This window comes from Tachypleus tridentatus, chromosome 6 (assembly GCF_004210375.1).
Source record: "Tachypleus tridentatus isolate NWPU-2018 chromosome 6, ASM421037v1, whole genome shotgun sequence".
Lineage (NCBI taxonomy): Eukaryota > Metazoa > Arthropoda > Merostomata > Xiphosura > Limulidae > Tachypleus > Tachypleus tridentatus.
In genome coordinates this window covers 59,022,210-59,046,268 of record NC_134830.1, presented here as the reverse complement: position 1 = coordinate 59,046,268, position 24,059 = coordinate 59,022,210, and the positions used below count along the sequence as shown (strand labels likewise).

The 24,059-nt window shown below is 29.2% G+C and overlaps 1 protein-coding gene across 2 annotated transcripts in view; it reads right to left on the bottom strand.

Moving 5' to 3' along the window:
• Nucleotides 1-3,744: 3,744 nt before the first annotated feature.
• LOC143252615 (rho GTPase-activating protein 12-like) overlaps nt 3,745-24,059 on the bottom strand; it is a 41,909-nt gene continuing 21,594 nt past the window's right edge. For both annotated transcript variants that reach the window (XM_076505018.1, XM_076505019.1), the window contains exons 7-16: nt 23,681-23,821; nt 23,028-23,123; nt 22,082-22,180; nt 19,732-19,843; nt 19,219-19,353; nt 18,494-18,595; nt 18,074-18,151; nt 14,184-14,312; nt 10,952-11,057; nt 3,745-7,159 (exon numbers count right to left, since the gene is read on the bottom strand). In XM_076505018.1, coding sequence (XP_076361133.1) covers nt 6,988-7,159; nt 10,952-11,057; nt 14,184-14,312; nt 18,074-18,151; nt 18,494-18,595; nt 19,219-19,353; nt 19,732-19,843; nt 22,082-22,180; nt 23,028-23,123; nt 23,681-23,821 — 1,170 coding nt within the window. In that variant the 3' untranslated portion in view covers nt 3,745-6,987. The remainder of the gene's footprint in view (nt 7,160-10,951; nt 11,058-14,183; nt 14,313-18,073; nt 18,152-18,493; nt 18,596-19,218; nt 19,354-19,731; nt 19,844-22,081; nt 22,181-23,027; nt 23,124-23,680; nt 23,822-24,059) is intronic.

The window sequence follows — 24,059 nt, the reverse complement described above, 5'->3', positions numbered from 1 at the left end:
TTATTTATAGGTGATTTAGTTTGTATATGATGGCGTTGTGCCAAACGCTGTCGAATGCTTTTTTGACATCTAGGAATACCCCGATGGTTACTTGATTGTTGTTGTAAGCTTTGTAGATTGATTCGGTGAGTCGTGTGAGGTGATCTGTTGTTTGTCTATTTTTTCTGGAGGCATTTTGAGATTCTGGAAGGATGTTGTTTGATTCGCAAAAATGGAGGAGACGGTTGGAGATAATTCTCTCCATCAGTTTGCCAAGGCAGCTTAACAGACTGATTGGGCGGAAATTATCTGGATTTGTTCTGTTAGTTTGGTTCTTGGGGATCGTTGTTATGATGGCTTTTTTCCACGTGTCAGGGTAATACCCGGTCGCTAGTGAAATGTTCATGATGTTTGTGAGGTGTTGTAGTAGGAGAGTGGAACTTTTTTTGAGAATAATATTTGGTATTTGGTCATTCCGGGGGAAGTGTTCTTCAAGTTTTTGATATTAATCTTTAGTTCGGTTGTGGTTATTTTTCTATTGATTGTTCACAAAGAAAGAGGTAACTGACCGGAAGCTGACCACATGTTTGAAAGGGGTTGTGTAACTGAGTGTCGGAACGTAGAGGGCGGTATTAGATGTTTGAATATATAATTTTATTTATTTTATTATATTAATATAGGTATAAAGTCATACCTTTATGGCAAATAAACACAGCCATAAAACTATGCTCACCAGATAAAATTAACGATGAATTAGACAAAATAAAACAATACTTCATCAACATCAATAAGTTTCCTCCACAAACCGTAAAAAACATTATACGCACACACCTAGACAGAAAGCAAAATCAACCAACTAAAGTAAATATATCTCACGAATCAAAAAATCACGAAACCATATACTGCTGTATACCATATATTCCTGACATCAGCACACAAATAACCAACATTTGGCAAAAACTAGTAACAAAATATGACATTCCAGTTAATACCAAATTTATTCAAAAACCAGGCACAAAACTGAGGTCTATACTATGTAAAAACTACACTGACAAACACCACACCAACATTATTTACAAAATACAATGTGATAACTGCCACGACTTCTATATTGGAGAAACAAGTAGAAAAATGGAAACCAGATTCAAAGAACATAAAAAGTCACCTTCACACGTTTTCGAACACTGCAACTCAAATAAACACAACATAACCATAAAAAAACACTCAAATACTAAATAAAGAAACAAACATAAACAAACGCAAAATTAAAGAAGCCTTAGTTATACAACAACTTAAACCCAAAATAAACCAATATAAAGGAACGCCTTTATAACTATATTAATATAATAAAATAAATAAAATTATATATTCAAACATCTAATACCGCCCTCTACGTTCCGACACTCAGTTACAGAATCCCTTTCGAACGTGGTCAGCTTCCGGTCAGTTACCTCTTTCTTTGTGAACCTGACGATGACCGAAGAAGGTCGAAACGTTGTTCGCTCTTCTATGTAAAATATTTTCTCAACCCAAACGAGCCGTTTTTGCATATAAATTTCTCAACAAGTGGGTTTCTCGACATCACTGAGAAAAAGTAACAGTTCAGGCTTAATTTTGGACACGATCTCAATTGAATTAAGGACTTGAAAAATATAAGAATTTTGTAGATAAGAAATTATGTACTATGGGAGAATATTTGCATATTACAGAAATTAATATTACAGCTACTGAACATCAAATAGTACTCTTCTAATTCTGTTCTTACATCTGTAAAGAATGATTTGGAAAATTTTCCTCTTAACAAGAAACAGTGATACAATTTGCTTTTTTTCTTGTTCCTTACACCAACCAACTTAGATCTACCTTCTTTTTTTTTTCTTTCTGTGACAATAATTCACCAACTTTCACTTTGGTAACGAGCTAGTTACAATGATGTATGAACTTCACATATTCTCCTGTAATAACTGTTTAAAACCATAAATCAACTACAATTTGGTCTTAGTAATGTTCAGTATAGTGAGACACCTTCTGTTGCTTCAACTTTTAAAAAAATCATAAATCAACTTTCTTTCTTGATACTATGAAAAAACAAACTGTGTAATCATGTGTTAACTAATCTTTCTTATTTCTAATAACAATGACACAGTTCCTCTCCTTTCCTTCACTGGTGAGAATATCACGAACACTCACGTTACTACAATTATATTGAGTGATGTCTCCTCAATTTTGTAGCTAGGAAAAGTTAAATATTACAAACTTTCTTTCTGAACAATAGGTATTTACTGTTAAAAAAAATGGATGGATAATATACTTTAGTAAGAAATATTAATTAGAAAACACTCATTTTAGAAATTTAATAATAACCTTAAATATACATAATGATATGAAGAAACAACTCTTTAAAAATGTTACATCTTTCTTTAATCTTAAAAACCAGGTAGGAATTTAATATATTTCTTTTCATTTTTAATGTGAGAAATGTTTTAAAAATTTATATTGCCTGTTTTATAATAGATTTTGAAGAACAATTATAGCTAAGTCTGCCCTTACAGCTGTTATCTAACAACTAAAGGTTTTGGCACAGATACAAATATAACATTTTCCTTTGTTACGAGTACTGTCAAAAAAGTGCTGCTTTTAAGAACTTTAATCTTTAGCACAATATTAGATTATTCCAAATTTTAATCATAGCTCGTTTATTTATGCAGGAGTGTAATGTAGCCCAAACGGTCAGGATTTACATTTGTTTTTCCCAAAGTTTGGATAAATAAAGATAAAAATGTTTATGAAGTAAAATATTTTTTCATTTTCTCATCGCCTTTATAAAGTCAGGATAATCTATTTCACAAGGCTTTGAACAGCTACTTGTATTCCACACTGAAACTGGAAATTACACAAGTAAACATTACTGTTAAAACTATGTTATCAACTAATATTTTTACACTTATCAGGTGAAGGGTGTTTCTGGATTGGCATGATAAATCTGTAAAGAGGAGGTAACATAGTGAGCTTAATAACTGTGGGTGTGGCTATCTGGTGTTACTGCTTTAATTAAAAGAAAAAAGCAAAATAAATATCATACGAGTTAGAAAGGTTAAACAATCTTTGTATCATATCATTGGAAAAAACTTGTGTAAAGACCAAGGTAAAGTGTTATGTTTATAATTCGAGTAACTGTTCTGTTGTACTTTCATAAGGCTAGGTAACAAATGATATTAACCTGTTTTTAAAACTTTAAGGTTTAATAAACATTAATTAAATATATATATCACTGAACTTTGTGTTCAGTTTAATTAAAACATGAATCTACATCAACGTTAACTGTTAATAATTTAACAACCATGATTGAGTTTGTCACCATACTTTCACATCAGTATACTATATGCTCAACATTTACATACTTTTCGTTCTCTAGATAATTTATAATTTATTTTGACTTCTAATGTAACTATTTTTTCATTGCATGTACCTACTGGACTGTTTAAACCTCACACAATAGTTCATGTAGCTATTTATACTCCAGAAGTTCATTAATGTTCTCAGTACAGGGCACTTGTTCATTATGCAGAACATACATTTGCACATAGTTCATTTTTCACAAATAGATATGTATTAAAACAAAATAAAAAATATAAACTTATGGTTACTAAAATTTGATTTGGTAATGTTCATGATTTCCAAACCATAAAACCCAGTAACGTTTTATTATTTTCAAGTAACTGTGTAGGTTGTATCATTTTGTATGAGAAAGTAGGCCTAACTATATTTTTGAATTTTAATACAGGTAATTTTAATCACACATATATAAAATAATTCTTTTTATTTAACATTTTATTATATCAACATCAATAATTAGCAAATGGTAAATAAATGGTCTTTATCTTTAAAAAACAAACATACTTTTAACATCAAAATGCATTTCTGTATTTTGATTATTACAGCAACCTGACTTAAGACAAAAATTTAGAAAAATATTTTGATTTATATATTTGTAATTACAAATTAAAAACAAAAATGAATCCAAGGTACTGTACTTTTCATGCTAAAATATTCTTGGGTATGAAACAAACAAACAATGTGCTAGCTAAACATAACTTTTTTAAAAAATTTTATAAACAATTAAGATGCTATATTGCTGACATTCAGTAAGTACTGAATGGTGTGAAACAGCTAATACATCTTCAAAGAAAAACGTTTTGCTTTATAGCAATATTACAAACGAACTACCTTCATCAGGTTTCACATCAAAATATTTTTAAGTTTGGAAACTGTTTCTCCTAGAATATCCAACAGGAAGACTACTTAAACCTCTATTGTACAAGTAAATATCTTTGGTTTGAAGAAGTTAATATTATTTCTTGAACTGAAAAGCTTGTCTTTCAAAAACCAAAGTTAAAGAACTGATTTTATTTTTAATTCAGAAGTCTTTGGCTTAAACCATTTAACAAGTTCTTCCTAAGAACCCCATATTTTCCAAGCTAAAAAAAAAATGTCATCCAATAATACTGTAGTAACTTTCAACCTTGAGATCCTTGGAAACTTTAATTCTATACTATGTCTTTCAGTGGTTTTAATTAATGTATAGAGTTTAAATTTTGTTACATGAAAGTCTGATACTCAATACATTTTACCATATTTATCTTTTTTTTTTGTATAGCTTCTATGCTTATATTAACATTATCAGTCTGATTATAGCAACATATAATGACCCGGGTAGGTTAAACATAGGTTTTCAAACATATTTCAAAACCGATAATAACATATGTGCAAACATAACTGTTGCAATACCAGGTAGTGAGCTTGAACTGTTTGTATTTACTCCTCTTTTAACATACATTTATCACACAATTATTACATCTTAGTGTATGGAGTAAAGGTTTCTGGAAAACAATTATTCACATCACATGACACACCACCAAAACATGTACAGAACTATGGTTCTTCCAGATGAACTTACTGTTACTGCAGTAAAATGTTAAATAATCAAAACTTATTCACTGAAGCAAACACTAATTATCAAGATAGTTAATGATTACACAGAGGTAAAAATACAATAATTTCATTTTAGCCAATTAGCTTAACAACTATTTATACGGTCGTGGAATCAACTTTGAAATGTGCTCAATCAGTACAAGCATAATAAATTTAAATATTTCAATTATTTATTGGTAAAAAAGCAACAAAAAACTACTTAACTGACTTCATTCTAACACCAAATATACCAAGTATAAACAGATGCATGGAGTGTTTCTAAAACAATCCACATGAATAGTAATAGCAAGGACGTGAATAGATATAGTATAATATAATTCTACACAATTTTTTAATTATTATTATTGCTGCTAATAAAGTGTGTGGAGGATCTGTAGTTTGACAGGATCCAAAAAATGTCAATTACAGTTCCTGAAATCTTATGACTTCTATAAAACTAAAAATTAATTTATCAAGCTTGCTAGTGGACCTCTGCAAAAATAAATATTTTTAAAATGTTAAGTAATTTATATTAGACTAATAATAAATGCAAATTTTTATATCTGTAAAATGTTCATGGAGACATCCATTATTCTGAGTGTGATGACAAATATTTTACCATGTCAGTTGTGATCAAGTCTGGCTTATCCAAACACAAAAGAATGGTACAAAATCATTGCTTTTCTATCGATCTGTCTTGATTAGTTATAGTTATGTAACAAGTACCATTTTGAAAATTGCATTTCTGGTTAAAAATGTATGGTTACCTTCAAATCTATATTTTTTATGCCTATTTTAAGCAAAAATAAACAATGGGACAAAGGTAAAGGTTTTCACTGAAAGGCCAGATTTATGTTTATTTTCACAAATTTTTCATTGAGGCATTGTTTCGTTCAAATCGTACCATTTCATAAAATTACCAAATCTACTGTCAATAAAATTTACTGTACGAGCTCAAACCATAAGGTTATTAACAGCAAAAGACATGTTCTTGTCAATTGCACTGCTATTAAATGTTCCAACAACTGTAAAGTACTTGGAATTTCACAAATATTTTAGTTATGTAAACTAAAATATTTTAAATGGATTATGGTGTTGAAATTGTTTACTTTTGCTCCTACTAAACTAGTACTCAACATACAGACTAGTCAACACTTGCAAACCAAAAATAAAGTTTTTATAAATCAGCTACTTTTATAAACTTTAGGAAAATCAAATAATTTTTTCTTTACTTTCCTCCTTAAAAAAAGGAACTTTTTGCTAAACTACTTAATTTTTTTTTCAATTTATAGTATTTGTGTATGTGTGAAAATACTGGTTTTTATTTGACTCTGAATAATCTATACACTTTTAACACACATATATATATATATATATTTTTTTTATAAAAGTTGTAAACAGTGTTATATACATTTTTTTAAAACTGAAATTAAACAATTTTATAAAGGCACTGAATCATGGACTTGTTACTGGAATCACTCAGTTAATATACTAAAGATTCATCAAAATACAAGATTTTTAATTTGGTTACCTTAAATAAGGATTTACATATAAAAAAACAGGAAAATGGAATGTTTTCAAACTCTCACTTTTTGATTCCTTAATCAAAAACTGGAATGGTGTAATATTTTTCCATGAAATATTCTTTTTGAAACAAACAAAGATAATTTCATGGTTTACATTAAGTTCTCTTGGTGGACTGATAGTGTTGGTGGAAAACATGTAATACGTACATGGTTGATCTAAACATTTTCATGAATATATATACACATTTCACATGTGTTACTCAAACTGGTGTACCCATTCAAACCTTCCTAAAAAATAAAGTTATAGGTGCAATATTAGCTGCATAATCACCGTTTCCACCACAATTATCAAAACCTGTGTTCATTCAGTTCAAAAAACAATATTTACATGCCACAGACATAATACTGTTGCTGCAGTTAAACCTGTTGCACAAACATTGAGCTAAAGTCTCGGTTACACCTGCGTAACATTGAAGCATGAGCAACTTGCCAACGAGTTTGCAAAATAAAACTATCCAAACACTTCATCAAACTCCAAGAGTAGAAATTCAATCACTAAATTCTGTTGCATGAAGTCTAAAGCAATGTTGGAAGACTCCTTCTCAGACCACATCAGTGTCGGTCCAAACACTATGGCTAAGTTCTGTACGTGCATTCTGTTCTGTTCACTAGCTTCAGTGGTCCTAGCCAGAAAAGAAGAGATTGAAACAGAAAGTATGATACCAACAAATATTCTTTACATGCATTTAAATAAGAAAATTCAGAATTTTGCATGAGTTTGAAACTAGACCTGTCATTTCCTTGACACTTGTGATGCCATTTATTATATTAACTCGAGCATGAGATTGCCTGTGTAGTCAATGGTTCTTTGATGTTTGTTTGCACACATTTCACACAGTATTAGACAATATATATCTACAATCCAATGCCCTGACACCACATTTAGAAGTATAATATGAGCCAGAATCCCTAGATTAAAGGGGTTAGAAAAAACAGACATCCATCTCAAACAGTAAAAGGTACATGTTAAATTTCACCATGTCTAACAGACTGCACAGAGTAAAATGTTCAACAGTAAGAAAGGGAATGTGGTAGGTGACAGTTACTCAAGGTTTGGTTAACAGAGATAAATTACCCACTCAATCCCAAACAAATCTGCCTTTAGGTTTAAAGATCTGGTAAACCCATGGTATCTTTACTACTAGACAACTGAGATGTGAAAAAATAAACAGAACCAAGCAGTAAAAGGTCCAAAGATTCATTAGGGTTCATGAAGATACCATAGGTTCTTCTGCAAAAAGGTGTAATAGGTACCTCATGATAAACATTTTAAAATGTATATGTAAGAAAGGGTGTTTAGTATTTAGTGAACAATGAAAATCTACATAACCAGGAAATTACCAGAAAGGGCAATGTTAAACCATCATCTTTGGATCTGATATGGCAAGGAAGGTGGACTGAATGTATAACCAAAACAAATAAACAATGTACAAAAACAATGTAATATGCCATTTGATAGACTAAAACTGGGGCTTTCCATTGGTTATAAATAACATATTATTAAACATCAGAAAGAACTATTGGGATTTTGTGAAATAAGAGGATTATAACTGGTGGTCATGGCAAGAGAGATATGATTTCCTACTTTATGGCTATGTAAGCAAATAAAGTCGAAGGATGTAAAATATGCTCTGTCTGATTGATGACAACATTATAACTTACATGAAATAAAGTTCATACTTTTCAGCATGGTGGTAAATAAATTAGAGAAGAGAGGATACCTAAAGAGCAAATGTTACAATTCTCACACTAGGTAAAAAGAGAGAATTTTCTAAAGGCTTACCTTATAAAACTAAGAACTTAAAATACATAATATTAAAATTTAAATTAATAAATATGTTTTTACACCAGGTTTGTTTGTATACCATGATAACAAAGTATTTTTATTAAATTTTGAATGAACTCACTAAAACCTCATGATGTGCAGAAAAAGATATCCATAGTGAAAGTGTTAACCAGAAGAATGCTATGTAAGGGAACCCATCTGCAATTACTCAGAAAGATTCTGTATCACAGAAACTGAGAAAAATAAGTTTGTGTAAGAGTAAGTTAACTGAATTAATAACAAGTCATGTTGAGAAAAAATTATTCCATCATCATCTTCACAAACAGTTCTTTAGAGAAATATAAAATGATTCACTCCAAACAAGAGGCAGAAAGTTTGTTTGAAGTTAAGCACAAAGTTACACAATGCTCTGCCCCCACAAAAATCAAAACCTAGTTTCTAACATTGCAAGTCTGCAGACATAACAGTGTACTACCAAGAGCAAGGTAGAAAAAATCAATAAGATATACAAGCAAAATTAATGACAACCTGAAGCCATGACTAAAAATACATTTTGAAAGAAGATACAATGAAGCAAAAATGGACAAAGGAAGAAACATATAGACTTTGTGAGTCAAACAAATGTTCTCAAATTGGAAAATTATGCACAGCAAGGAAAAATGTGCAGTGGAAAATACCCATTAAACTCGTAAAAGTCCGAAATGTAAAAGGAGTGTGTATCAATTAAGAGCAGTTCAACAGTTCCTAATTACCAAAAAACAAAAACTCACTAATCAACAACAAAATAAAGTTTGTTGTAATCTGTAAATTATTTAAAATATTTGGTTACAACTTGGAGATTTAGATTTGAAGATTAATATTTTAAAATAATATGACATTTTCAAGGTTTACAAAGCACTGGGAAAAACACTTCTATGCCACTTTTAACAGTACATTCTGTTTAACTCTTTTGCCCCAGGTATCCTTTACTGAGCATGACACAAAGTTTTAATGTCTTACATTCAAAATTTTATAAAACTACCTTTTGTTTATGTTATACCAATTAGTATAGCATAAAATCTTGTGCAGTATTAGAATATGAATTGTTAGCTACATTTTAAATTCCTAACTCTACAAGGCAATATTTTTAAAAATCTTGAGTTTCCCCTAATGTAACACACGTAACATCTTTTCTTACCTATTTTACCACCACTCACTGAAAAACTTCAACAGAAATTACTCACTACAGAATCATTATTGCTCAGACAAACCATAATTTTTTATAGCTTTAAATTCTGTTTGATTATTGAGTTTTCAATAGAAAATTAGACCCTTCCTGCCACACTCACCTGTTACATCCTCTCTTTCAGAGTATGTTAACAGTTCTCTTATACGTTTAACTATACAGTACATGTAGCTGATAGAAAGTCAAAGGTTTTCATTTATCAAATGGCATATTGCATAATGTTGTATTCTGAACTGATAATAATCAATCTCATTCAGAGTACAAGCAATGTTTCAGTTAGAACTTTAATGCCTAGCTTGGAAAAATTTGTAACGGCTCTTATCGCATGATAAGAAAAATTATGAGAGGTAGAAAAAATTGTTTACTTTTTGCATGTTATTAGCCTACATACTTTGATGCATTATTTAATAAAATAAAAGTTATATAGTGAATCGCTACCATCAGTATAAAAAAAGTAAGCTTAAGTGTCCTCAACAATCAATAGCAATAAAAAAAAATATTGGGTATTTTATTTCATGTTGTTCATGTTTATTCTTCATTTATTAATATAAAAGTAACTAACATGTAAAAAAAAAGGATATTTTTATAACATTTTTATAAGATTTATATTTATTTTACCTTATCTGATATTAAGTAACATGTAAAAATAGGGATATAATGGCAAAGATACTAGTTATACCAAAGTCAAAGGGCAAAAGTTAATTGTGAATAGATGTATACTATTATGAGCTTAAAGATGCTTAGGAGAAATTAACATTTCATGTTACAATCTGAAGTCATTCTAGAAAGAAAAAAAGATACTTTAGATTTATTTTGATTTTTTTTATGGTTACAAGGTTGGTCAAATTAACCGATTTCATTTTGATTTAGGGTAGAAAGATTAACAGATAAAATATAAAATTTTCCCGAAAAAAAATTGAAATGTATTTGGAAGATTTTTAGGGATTACAATAAGGAAATATGCGATGAGAAATAGTATTTTTAATTTTAATATAAAAATTACTTCACACATGGCAATTCAAAACAAATACTCAACACATTAATGGACAGCTTTTTTTTGTTTATTAAAAATACTTCACTAAAGAATACGATTATTTTTTAGTGTAAAAGACAATGTCAACCGAAAAACTACCAAATTTTGTGAAGACATACTCACTATACTGAAAAGTTGAAGTATTAAATCTATAGACTTCAAATGAGTACAGAGGGGTCAAGCGGTCTCTCAGATTGATTGAGCCAGTGTTGAAAGAGTTAATAATACTGATGCAAGTTAGCAAAAGGTAATTTAAATTCCAGCAAAATAGAATAAGACATTGTACTTCCACAGTGAATTGTATAACAACATATTAGATTTATACAGAAAATTAACTTGTGTGTAATACAGTATTGTACTCTGAAACTTACTTGAGCAAGTGACTGAAAAGAAATTTTAAGGTTGAATAGTTTGGTCGAGGAAGAGAACGTACAAGCTTCTTGAAATGTTTCAACTTCTCTTGTTTTGTACTTTGTTCTGTATGAAAGAGAGTAAATAAAAGAATGAAAGAACAACATTTGGCTAAAACTATCACTACAGGGAATGACTCTAATTACAGCTGCAATTAAAAACTGTTTATATTTTAGACAAATATTCCTGCACATATAACTAACACACAGTTCTGTGTAGTAACAATGTCCCATTTATAGAACATATATGCAACTCCCTAGATATTAATATAATACCTTACCTATGCAATGTGTACTAATATCTTAATTATATAACTTTAACACTACTATGCAGGTATTTCACATAATTATTAAAAAACCTAAAATATAAATACTACTCAGGATATGAAACTGATATACAGCTACAGGGAATAATACTAGCCTGTATATAATATTCCTATACAGCCACACGTAACAATTCTATCCTGGATATGACATTTTCCCACACAGCTACAGATACTAATATTATTTCAGATATAGAACTACCATACAGTTATATTTAATAAACAATGTCCTGGATATAAAATTTACACACAATTATATGTTGAAACACTCTGATGTCATTAAACTGTATAGTTATAAAATAAAACATACTAAGACTGAAAAAATATACATAGTTCCATATCAAAGCATTCTAACTTTGACAACTTAGCACATATTACATGGTACTACCATATTCTAAGAACTTATGAGTGACATTAAAGAAAAATATGCTATATGCCAACCATACTATATCTGCCACATCCAGTACCAATGAGGCACTCTTGGTCCAAATCTAAGGCTCATTAAGTCAGCTAGGATATCTAGTAGTGGTCTAGGTGCTATTTTTGTCATCAGATTTCCTGAACAATGACTGTTATAGGGTGAAGTGTAATTACAGGCTATTTTATCTAAATCATTTATAAGTTAGATATTTGGGTAAATATCAATAACACATTGTTATTTATTTATTTTTAACACTGGTTATTCATTAGTTGAATTAATTTAAAATCACTCAGAAGAATTGGTGAGCCACCAATCTAGTGTTCTTGTTCCCAGAGTGAGGCAAGAAACCACAGTGGCAGCAGGAGAAAACTAAGTTAGTAATTCTGTTTGTTATTAAGTGGTGTAAAATTATTCTAATTTAATTTTTTTGAGTTGGAAAAGTAAAATATGTGGTCCTGCTTCCTAATTCTTGAATAAGCTATGGTTATTGAATATAAAACAGGAAAGTATGGTAAAGTTTTGGACCTGTAGATCTACTCGCAGAATATTAAAGCAAATTGTTGTTTTAAGACTAATCAAATATAAAATAGTTCTTTTGCAAATATTATATTTTATAATATGTTAGACTAAAATAGCATATACTTATTTATTTTTACTTACTAATCATAAATATTTCTAAAAAACCAAAAAATCTCAAATTTGGTGATATTGTAATTAATAAATTATGTCAAACTGTAATAGAAAATTCAGATGTGATAAATGTACACATAGCTTACTAATTTAACTTTTTATATCATAATCCTTTCTTTGCACAAAAAATGACATTACTGGTTTTGGTTTGGAATTTCATGTAAAGCTACACAAGGTCTGTCTGCACTAACTGTCCCTAATTTAGCAGTGTAAGACTGGAGGGAAGGCAGCTAGTCATCACTACCCACCGCCAACTCTTGGGCTACGCTTTTACCAACAAAGAGTACGATTTACCATCACATTATAATGCCCTCACAGCTGAAAGGGCGAGCATGTGTGGTGTGACACAGATTCAAACACGCGACCCTCAGATTACAAGTCGAGTGCCTTAACCACCAGGCCATGCTGGGCCAACATTATTGACTACGAATAACTTTCAATATAATTGTGCTTGTTGAAAGTGCTGCTTCCATCAGAAACTAACGACTTCAAAAATAACCTTCTATTTTGTGCTAAATTAACACTTTGTATTATCATAACAAAATAGTCATGAAATTATTTATTACAGTTTTTAATTCACTATAATTAATTCTTGTCAGTACTATAAAGATACAACTTTAATAATTTTGTTTTTAATCAATTACATCACTGTTCGTATTATTCTAATTAAAAGTAAAAGTGATGGTAGCCTATGACATGTCAGAGATTATTACAGAGACTTATTGTGGTAATATTACACTATAATCTTCTCTAGAGGCATCATCAGTGCAGGTTTAACTTAAATTTGAATACCACATAACTTTGCTAATTTTTTAATGGATGGGTTTTTACATCAATTTTGAAAAATAAAATAATTACTTTATTTCAAAATAGTCATGAATAATTTTACTGAATTAACTTTAGCTGCCAGGGATAGTTTATGTTGTTTAAAACTGTATATTCTACCTTACACATAGCTGCACTTGCCAGCCTGTTTTGAATAAACTGTTTGCACACTGCTGTATGAGTTAGCAATGTGTTGTATTAAATGCTTAATGTATGCAGCTACATCTGAATATAATAATACTACAATAGGGCAGCAACTTGCAGCTGCATGTGTAAACACTATTGTGTTGAAAACATACACTACAACTTACTACTATATGTAGCAACAAGACCAATATTCATTAATAATTTTAATAAATTTAATGATTTATGAAAATATGAAATTTTAAACAAGTGAAGAATGAAATAAAAAGGTTTAAACTCAATTTGGTTTGTTGAATTTAATGCAAAGCAACTTGAAGTTTAGCTACACTAATTTTGAAATGACAGGCTAAAGGAAAATCAAACAACCAACACCACTCACTGCCAACTCTTAGACTACTTAAACTATTATTTACTAATGAATAGTGGGATTGACCACCACATTACATTATAATACCCCCACATCTGATATGTGTGATGATGAGTTTGATCCTGCAACCTGCAGATTGCAAGATGAACAGTGTCAGAGATATTTAGGATTAAAAATACACTTTTTGCCACTTGCCTTTCCAGCTTCTAAAAATCTCAGAAAAAAGTATTATTATTAATGTTGTTTGGTAAAATACCAGAAGAGGTCAAAAGTTAACTTGAATGTTTACAAGTAAAGTAAAAAAAAAAAAAAAAAAAAGTTGATTTAAATGGTTTCATTTCTTACATTTATCTGTACAAAAAAAAAGATAAAGAGAATCTGTTGCTATACAATGTAAACAGCTTTCTTGGACCAACAACTTACCCATAGCAGACAGAAACTGTGGTAATGCTTTAAAAGGAATCAGTGGCTCTTTCATCTCCCTGAAAAACATTTTTAGAGCCCCTGTCAGTACATGAATGTCTTCCTCTTCCTCTAAAACAGAGTAGTCATCTGCAAACAAAATTTAACATCTTGCATCATTTAAAAGTAATTGAACACTGCTTGAAGAAAATATCTGTTATTTGTGAACCTGAAACAAAAGGTTTGTAGAGAACACTATCAACTGTTGAATATTTACGAAACTAAAACCTTTCAGTAATAGAAGCTCCTCACAGCTATCTATTGAGGATCTTATCTATCCTTTATTTTTTTCCCCCATGGAAATACTGATTTCTTGTAAATTTAAATAAAAAAATATTAGATTATTCACCATAATAACTAATACGACTGTTATTCAACTAAAAACATTTCATATACGATTGAACTTTTGTATTCTCTTAAGACAGCTAAAGCTGATTAGAATTTAGTGTCTGCTAACTACTTTATGTATTTCATTACTTAAGTTAAATAAGTAGTCAGTCACACTGTTTACATTCTAACACAATCACTACCAGCTACTAACTTTATGTAACCAACACAACTGTTGCTGCAGTTTGTTCCCAAAATATAACTAGTGGGTAAAATTGTTGGAAACTTCATAAGTGCACATAGGCCAAGATATATAAAGCCTGTTACTTTTGTTTTGATAAATTTTGTTTTTTTAACATTATCATTTTAATGTCAGAAAATGGTATTTATAAGGTATGATCACAATGTTCATATTTATTTGAGATTTGAACTTCTTATATGTTTTAGTACATCATTTTAAAATTTCTAGAAACTTTTATTGTCCATAAAATGAAAATGTTGTTGTGTACACCCCCACAGTTTCAAGTAATATACAAGACCAAAAGTAACATTTATAACTAAGCCTAAACAACAAATGATTACTTTTTATTTTTAAACTGAATTTCATGTTTATATGTGTATATAAAAACATTTTAATTTCATAAATATATTTTTATTTCTACTTCATATTTCACTGCAGCCATACTTTTGTTTACTGCACCAAAAAACCAAGAGGTTAGTTACTTCACATGTTTGCCCTAAACTATCATACCACTGGGGGTCACCTTTGTTCAATCCAGCACAGGAGTATTTGAATATTACTGTAGGTATTATAGTAAAAAAGATTTTTGGTACTTGAATATGACCTCTTTGAACTTTCAAACAAGGTTATTTCAGCACATGTACCTGTATGTTGTTTTACTACACAGACAGAAACCTTAATTATCACTACCAGTGAATGTATGTGACAGTTTAACATATTAGTGGTTGAATAACACTACCTGACCCTAGTTACATGATACATCCTGTTACAAGAGACTACTAAAGGATATAGACACTATAAAGTACAAAAAAAAAGATAAAATTTATACTGAAATTTGTACTATTCAGTGTATTGACAAAACAACTGTGAGAATACTGCAGCTTCCCCAATATTATCTAAGCAAATGTATTTAGTCTGCTTCACAATAAAACATATGGATTTTATTGTTGTTACTCATGCAGAGAGTTTTAAGCCCTTTACAAAATATCAGAATGACTTCAATACATATCTATTAGGCTGTTTTAATTATAAAGCAACAACAACATAAGTGTGGGTCTTACTACAAAGTAAAGACAGTAATAAGGAAAACAACATTCTTACATGGTACTAGTAGTACATACAAATCCCACAAGATCATTACTCTAAATGCTGAATCATATTTTTATTCTGAACTAAATATAAAATTGTTAAGTTACTGAACTTAAAACTGCTGATTTAAATCCAAAAAAATATAAAAATCACAAACTCTTTCAGTTCAAATTACTAAACCTAATATCATGTAAAGACCATGTACTCACCACCTGATAGATCTTAACCCTAACGTTTGTTTATCAACTTCTTTCCTAAATATTATATCTATTTTGAATTAATTTTTCAATATAAAGAAAAATATAAATTGTATATATGATGTAGCATGATTTACATTACTCTAGAAAAATAATAAAAGTCACATTCATCCAATATAATTTTTTCCAGAAGCAAATTTTCCATGGCTTATATAAAAGTACTAGTGACCACTACTAAATACAACCTCTGCATAAAATTGCAGTTACAATTATGAGCACCACCCACATTTATGTTGTAAAATCTAGAGAACAACATTTGGTCACATGCATTACTTATTCTATGATTTGTCATATGTGAAATATGCTGCTTGGAGTAACATGGTACTGAAATTGGCACCTTCAACTATGATTGGCTAAAATTCTTACAACTGAGATCTAGGATGCTGAAATGCTGTTTTATAAAGAAAGCAGACTAGAAAAAAGGTTTAGATACCAATCATAGATGGCAGAACCTGTGCTAAAGTGCAAGGAAAAATAATTTAAATGTTTAAAAAAATTTTTTTTCTCAGACAGCCCTTAATATTTCAGTTTTTTTTTGTTGTTGCTATAAAATTTCACTTCAGACTTCATTAAATAATACAATTTAGTACAAATAATTTAATTTTATATCACTATTTACAAAAATAAAATATAAAAGCCAATAAAATATACATTCTCTATAATTGTTTTCAATTCACAAATGCAATTTTGTGCTCATGGTAAGAAAAAATGGCTCTGGTATGAAAGTGTTATTCAGTTCTGTATAATTTCTCACAAGCAAATCAACATTTTTCTTCCTAGAAAACTTCAGACAGTAACTCAAATTTGTAACCTAAGTACCTCATAATTTCATCCAAGCTTTCATTTTTTTAATCACATTCTTATCTCAAGTCTTATCTCCATGATCCTTACTTAGAATTTAGTGCCACACCCAGAAAATAATTTTATAAATATACATATAGTTCTTGAATAAAACTTGTATTATAATATTTATAAAATTTTTTGACAGATACAATCGCTTGAAAATTCTTTTATAAAACCTAAAAGCAGTGTCACATTTGAGTAGACTACTTTCTCTTCCATACCAATGTCATAAATGTTACTTTAAAATATATATTTATTTATAGAAAGATGTGCCATACTGGAAACTTTTGTTGAGCAATTACTGACCAATTTTTCAATATTTACCCAGTACTTCTATTTTGTTATGTATCTCTTCAGAACATCTGAAACATATATGGATTTAGAGAGGGATTTATTTTATTAGCAATTAATACTTGTCTAAATAGTGTCATCTTGGAATCTGAGGGACTAAATATCAGTCTAGAGTAACTTCATTGTATACAAAAACAAATTACCTGACGTTTTTTTTTTTATTAAGTCAATCTCAACTGAGACAGAAATAAATAAACTCAAAGCTACTAGAATTGTTCAGCATCTTTGTTTTAGATATGAAATAGTACCAGTTTTAACATTAACAATAACAACACAGCTTCATTTACTGTGGCTACTGACAGGAAACTAATATTTTTTTCTTTTCTGTGGTTTTTGTTGTTCAGAAACATACAAACAATGCTGGCAAATAAGTCAAAGTAACAATTCTGGGCTCCAGAGCAAAACAGTCAGTAATCCCCTTAAACAGAAGTGCTGAATGCTTGCTTATCCTCACAGTAACAATAGGAAACAGATAATTATTTTGTTGAAAATCTTGATTTTAAATATAGAAAAACATTTATCCCACCTACCTAGAATTCTATAAATTGTCTGACCCCTAGGTATTTACTCCCTCTCTCTATGTTTGTGGGTCAAACTTCAAAAACTAGATGGAAAATACATTTAACTTTTCTTCACTAATAGTTTTATAGTTTACTTCAAAGAAATACACAGCTAACATTTCCTCAAACACAAGGAAATTTTCCAAGTGCATTTAAAGTTGAAACATAATCTGCCATGCTTACCTTGATTGACATGAAATCTGATTTTCTGGACTTGTGCCAGGTTTCCACTTACTCGATAGATCCCATCAGCTGACAAGTCTGTGAATGTTGTACACCAGTGATCATTTAGTATTGTGCATAACAAAACATTAAAAATAACAAACAGCACGAGCTAAATCAAAAGCTGGATGAAGAATAACCTTATTTTTTTTACTTCAGAAAAATAAAAATAAATAAAAACTATAATAACTTACTACCATAACAATAAACTTTCTAGCACAAAATTAAATACTATATATACATGTACTTATTTGGAGTTACAACATATTTCTGCTGTTGTGTAGCTATAGATGCACTACATTAAAATATAAATGAAAGAATATAACTGATCACTTAAAAGCAAAACTTAAGTTCAGATTCCTAGTTTACCAACAAACTTGCCTCGATTCTCTATAGCCTGTACACATTTTTTTACAAACTTTGGTACTTCCCCTTTCTCTCTTGAACACAAACTATATAGATTACATCCAAAGACTGGTTCATCTAGGAAAAAGTCAAAATGTCATCATTACGAGCCAGTTACTACTGGTCAAACTAATCATATAAATCTAGAACCACATAAATGTAAAGGAAACTGCAGAAATAGATAAAAGATATTATTTCTTAGCCTTTACACAAACATAGGTTAAAGAAAGTTATTATAATCTACTAGAAAACATTTCATAATGGAGTTTTTAATTATAAAATAACAATAATATAGATTTGAAAAGTCAAAGCTAACAATACAAGTTGTAATTCAATTCAATAATACCAACATCTGATAAGGCAAACACATAATAAAATACAGAATAAAGAACTTTAAGTTAATATTTCAATACATTTCTTGATTTACTGTAATATTAAATCTTTTCTTACTTTTAACAACTCACGAGTAATCACTCAGGATATTTTGATGCTATTTACCTAGTGAAATTTTCTTTTCTTTTAGGCAACTAAGATGATGGCACCAACTTCACCTTTACACTTCTTAATTTATTTCAACATGGAAAAATAGTTTAAAAATTTAAAATTTCAAAATTTCTTTCAAAAATTAAACAAACATAATACAAAGTTTTATCCAAAATCAATTCAGTTGCATTTTTCAAAAAAAGGATAAGGTGTTGTACCTTTAATGATTCCCTTTTCTTTGAGACTTTCTATTGTAGGTCTTCTAAGGAAGAAGTTGCGTAATCTGTCACGTATCTTTCTTTTTTTTTCTAATGGACTAGTTTCAAGGTTTTCATCACCATTTCCTCTAATTGCTGAAATACATGGATTGTTTCACAAGTTTTAATGCCAATCAAAAAATATAATTCCTTTAATTATTTTGGATAAAAGCAACCCTTAGATACTGATACTCAACCTAACAAGTTTATATTTTTTTTATTTTCATTTTTTATTTTTATTGAGATAACAACAATAATTAACAATAATGGAAATCTCTTAGTTACAGTAAATGTTTGACTACCAACAATATGATTTTTTTTTATTCATTATACAGTTACATCAACTGTACCTATCCCCTCCAAAAACACTTTTTATGAAAGTAAAACCACCCAGAAGTTGTCATTACATTACTTGAACAATGTGCTTTAAAATAAATAAGACATATAAAAGCAAATAAAAGGTTTTGAACTCACGTTTTGTTGATTTTGACCGTGCTACCTTATTTCTTTTTTTTTCATCTTTCAACCTTTTCACATTATGGTCCTGTTGGTCTGTATGTGTAGGTTGACGATCAAAGCCTGATGGCTATAAGGGTAATATTTAACAATATACTACAACAAACACAAACAACAGCTGTAAAACCAAAACTTTCTTTCTCACCTCTTCCTTAACTTATGCAACAGTTTAACATAGGGAAAACCTTAGATTACTGAAGCTATTCCAAGTATAAAAAGTAAAATTCACACATTTTTGTTTTTAATATTTAACTTTGACACTGTAAGTGGACGTAGGTTGTGTTTTCACTTTTGTGTATATTTATCACCACAAGTTCTTGAAAATGGCTGAATGAATTTGGACAAAAGATGGTATACATTTAGACTCTGATCTACATCAGAAGTGTTTAGTTTTGGAGGACCAATGGTTTAGGTCACTAAAATCCAAAATATCCTTATCTATTAACATGAAGAGCAATTTTTTTCACACTATTTTTGCTCTGTAACTTGGTAAAAAATTACTACAGATGATATAATTGGTTTTATTTAAGCTAACATTTTGCCATTATAGCTTTTTTTCATACAAGCCCCAATGTAAGTTTAACCCTCTACATTATGAGTTGAATGGAATCCACCCAGCTCATAACCACAAAAGTATCCACAAGAATAATTGTACTATAATTTTTAATAATGCATGCATATGTTTACAAAATTTTGCAGGTTACTGGTAAACATTAAAAGGCCTTTGTACACAAAATATCAGGTTTTGAATTAAGTATTAAGATTTTCTTGTAAAATTTGCCTTTCAGAATGTGGATTGTTCAATATCCAAAGTAATTTTCATTTAAGATTAAAAATAGTTTCATGTACCATAAAATATTTATATTTCACATGTGAAATATTTATAACCTCCAGATATTTATCAAATGTTTTTAAAAAGAAAAAAAAATTAACTGCTATTTTTACTATTGAATTTGAATTTCTGTACATGTTCAATAGATTTGACAAAATTTGAGTTTCAAATTGGTTATTCACAAGTCTTAAGTAGAAGTAAATGTATATAAGGGAGCATTTTCAAAAATGGAAACAAATGAGTAGGACCAGTGTGTAATTCATTACACAAGTGGTATCTCAGTAAATAGAAAAGATAGATTATTTTATATTCTAGCTTGTCAATATTGGTAATTTGAATTCCTAATTCATATGAAGCTATAAACTTTATGTTTTGACAACACAAACACCTAATTTCAACCAATGCTGCATTCAACATACCACAAGACATACAAAAATCAACGTTTAGGTGTGTTTTTTAATATATTTTAATATAAAGAAATTAACTGAGGTATAATATTAAAATTTAAATTATATTCTATAATTTCACACCAAAGGTATAAATATAAATTCATAACATAATCATTCAAATAAATTCTGAATGCAAGTCAAGAAATGCAATAATGCAACCTTTGATTCATGGCTACAGGAAGACTTCTCTCTATAAGGTTAAGTAAAACCAATTACTTTTTCTGGAATTTTATTTCTCCTTTTAAAAATAAATAGAACTTTCCAGTTTGTGCTATAAACCTTAAATAATATCATGTTCAATTTCATTTCTTCTCAAGAGTTAAGGCTAACAGTAAAATTAGTAATAGTGAGAAGCCAAGAGCCTATTAATATATTATTCAATAAGAAATTATGTTAGGGCTAACAATAAAAATAATAATGGTGAGAAGCCAAGAGACTATTAATATATTATTCAATAAGAAAATATGTTAGGGCTAACAATAAAAATAGTAATGGTGAGAAGCCAAGAGACTATTAATATATCATTCAATTTGAGAATATCTCTCCAATTCAGTGAAAGAAAATAATTATTGGAGCAAATATTAACCCTGTAACAGATTTCAAACACTTCAGTATAACTACATACAAGTAAAGTATGGAGAAAATAAAGTATAATCTGAAACAAATGTTTAATTTAAAGTCCCATATTTTACTATCCAATAGCCATTATTTATGTTTACAAGATGTGCCTCTTCTTTTAATATAACTTAAGTTTCAAAGTGAAGGAAATTTTGTTAACTTACTATACCAGTAGGATGCTACAGCATCTACTAATGTATTAAGGAAACTTCAAAAATTATTACTGTAGTTAATTAATTAATTAGTTAAAATGTTAATATACATTAAGATACCACTTAAATGTTTCCAAATATTACATTTATTTTTTTAAATTTTAGACCATAAGCTCAAGTAAATGTATTCTCACTCAGCACAACCTGTTAAAACTGTAGAAAACAATACATCACATAACTGTACAAAACCTTCTCACCAGCTGCATCACTGCAGTTTTGATGGAATTGAACCAATCCATACTTGTCTGAGCATTATTATCCTGAAGCAGTATTCTTTGTCCCAACACTGTACTTATCTATTAATATTAAAATAATTCAGTAAGTACATGTCTACAGCTGTGACTAAATGTATAATGAAGAGTCTCTGGTATTCAAAAAATGTCTACAGTGTTCTAATAAAACAGTTTATAAAATGAGTGTTATATTTTTGGTTTTAATGTGAGCTGAAAATAATGCATAATTATGAAATGAAAGTCCATCTGATTTGAAAATATTTTACAATTAACATACAACTGTTTTGCCAGAGTTTGTTATTCAATCAATCATTCAATAAAAACAGAAAAATTTAACCTTTTTTGTTTCTATTAAAATTATTGGTATCTTGCTGAAATGGAAAGGATTTTCAACTATTATATTAAATATTATATGACTGAGTGTCAATGACAGGAAAATTACTAAAACACATCATGCAGAATTTTATTATAAAGGCATAAAATTTATTTCTATTGTTTCAAAGATTCTGAATCTGTTAGATATAAAAATATATTTAAACAAGAAATTAGAGATTTAATAAAAATAAAGTTAAAAGAAGTTTAAATTATTTGTCAAATTCCAATGCAAAATAGAAATCTAAAGACAATAGAACAAACATTTGTATCAATATGGTAGACACATGATCATTTGAAACAAACAACTGCAACACACACACAGAGATACTGACACTTGTAATATCTTGTTCCTGTCTTATTTTCCAAAAAAACCTCTTCAATGATCTATGAAATTTTGTTTTAAAGTATTGTACTGTTAATTCTAAACAAAAACACTTTTACTAGCTTCAAATAAATAAACTGTAAATTTTAGACAACTATATTCAATATTATTTTACTTTAATGCATAATCCACAAAAAGGCAAAGTGTTCTTACTTGAAATACATTTTTTCTTGAAGACTTGTCTGGGCACCACTCAACCAAAGTACCCTTCAGGTCCACACACATTTCAGGCTTTGTATCCATCACAGTCTAAATAAAAAGTACTTTAAACTTTACATTACAATTTAAATAATTATTATAAATATAACTTTTTTAAAAATATATTAACAGGTATTTGAAAATAATAGTAATGTATCACTTTTTCCAGTTCCCATGTAAAAATTCCAAAAAAAAAAGGAAGTGTATTTTAGTTAATATAAATATGTGTAATGTTAAATGAAGGAATAGCATAGCCAAGTCCTGCACTGGAGTTATCGGACAATCTCACTGAATTGCAACTTTGGAAAAGGCTACAGCTTGTGTAAAAATTTAGGAAATCTTAAGTTTTTTGGGTTAAGTGGCATGTAACATTACTATATCTCTGACTGACTTTACAAAGTGAAAATAGCTTAACAAGTATGAAAGATTGGTATTGGCAGGTACAAAATGAGATCTTGAAATAAAAACACACTAATTTCTTTGGGAATCCTTTTTCATTAAAATCTTGTTCAAGGGGAGAGAATATTGTCACAGGCTTATTATATGTGGTAAATTACATTTGCACAAGACCAATGCTGTTTCTTAACCACATCAAATTACTTACTTACCATGTTACTTGGTCGGATATCTCTGTATATAAGCAAAAACAAATCAGTAAGGATAACACAGCATGAAGACCAATTCTTTTTCTGGCGTCGTGAGCCTTCTGTTATTTTGGTTCGGTTAAGAGTTCCTTGTTTTATTACAGACTGAAAAAAAAATAATCTTTTTTATTTCATATCTAAATTACTTTAGAAAACTAACAAGCTACAATATGATAAACAAGTGTGTTTAACCACCACTGTATATTTAATTGTAAAACCAATTGAAAATAAATGCTACTGCACTTATTTTCAAAAGTTATATGCATTACTAAACATTAACAAAAATTTATTTTTTTTATAAACTACCTCCAAAAATGTAATAATTAGCATTAGCATGTGACAG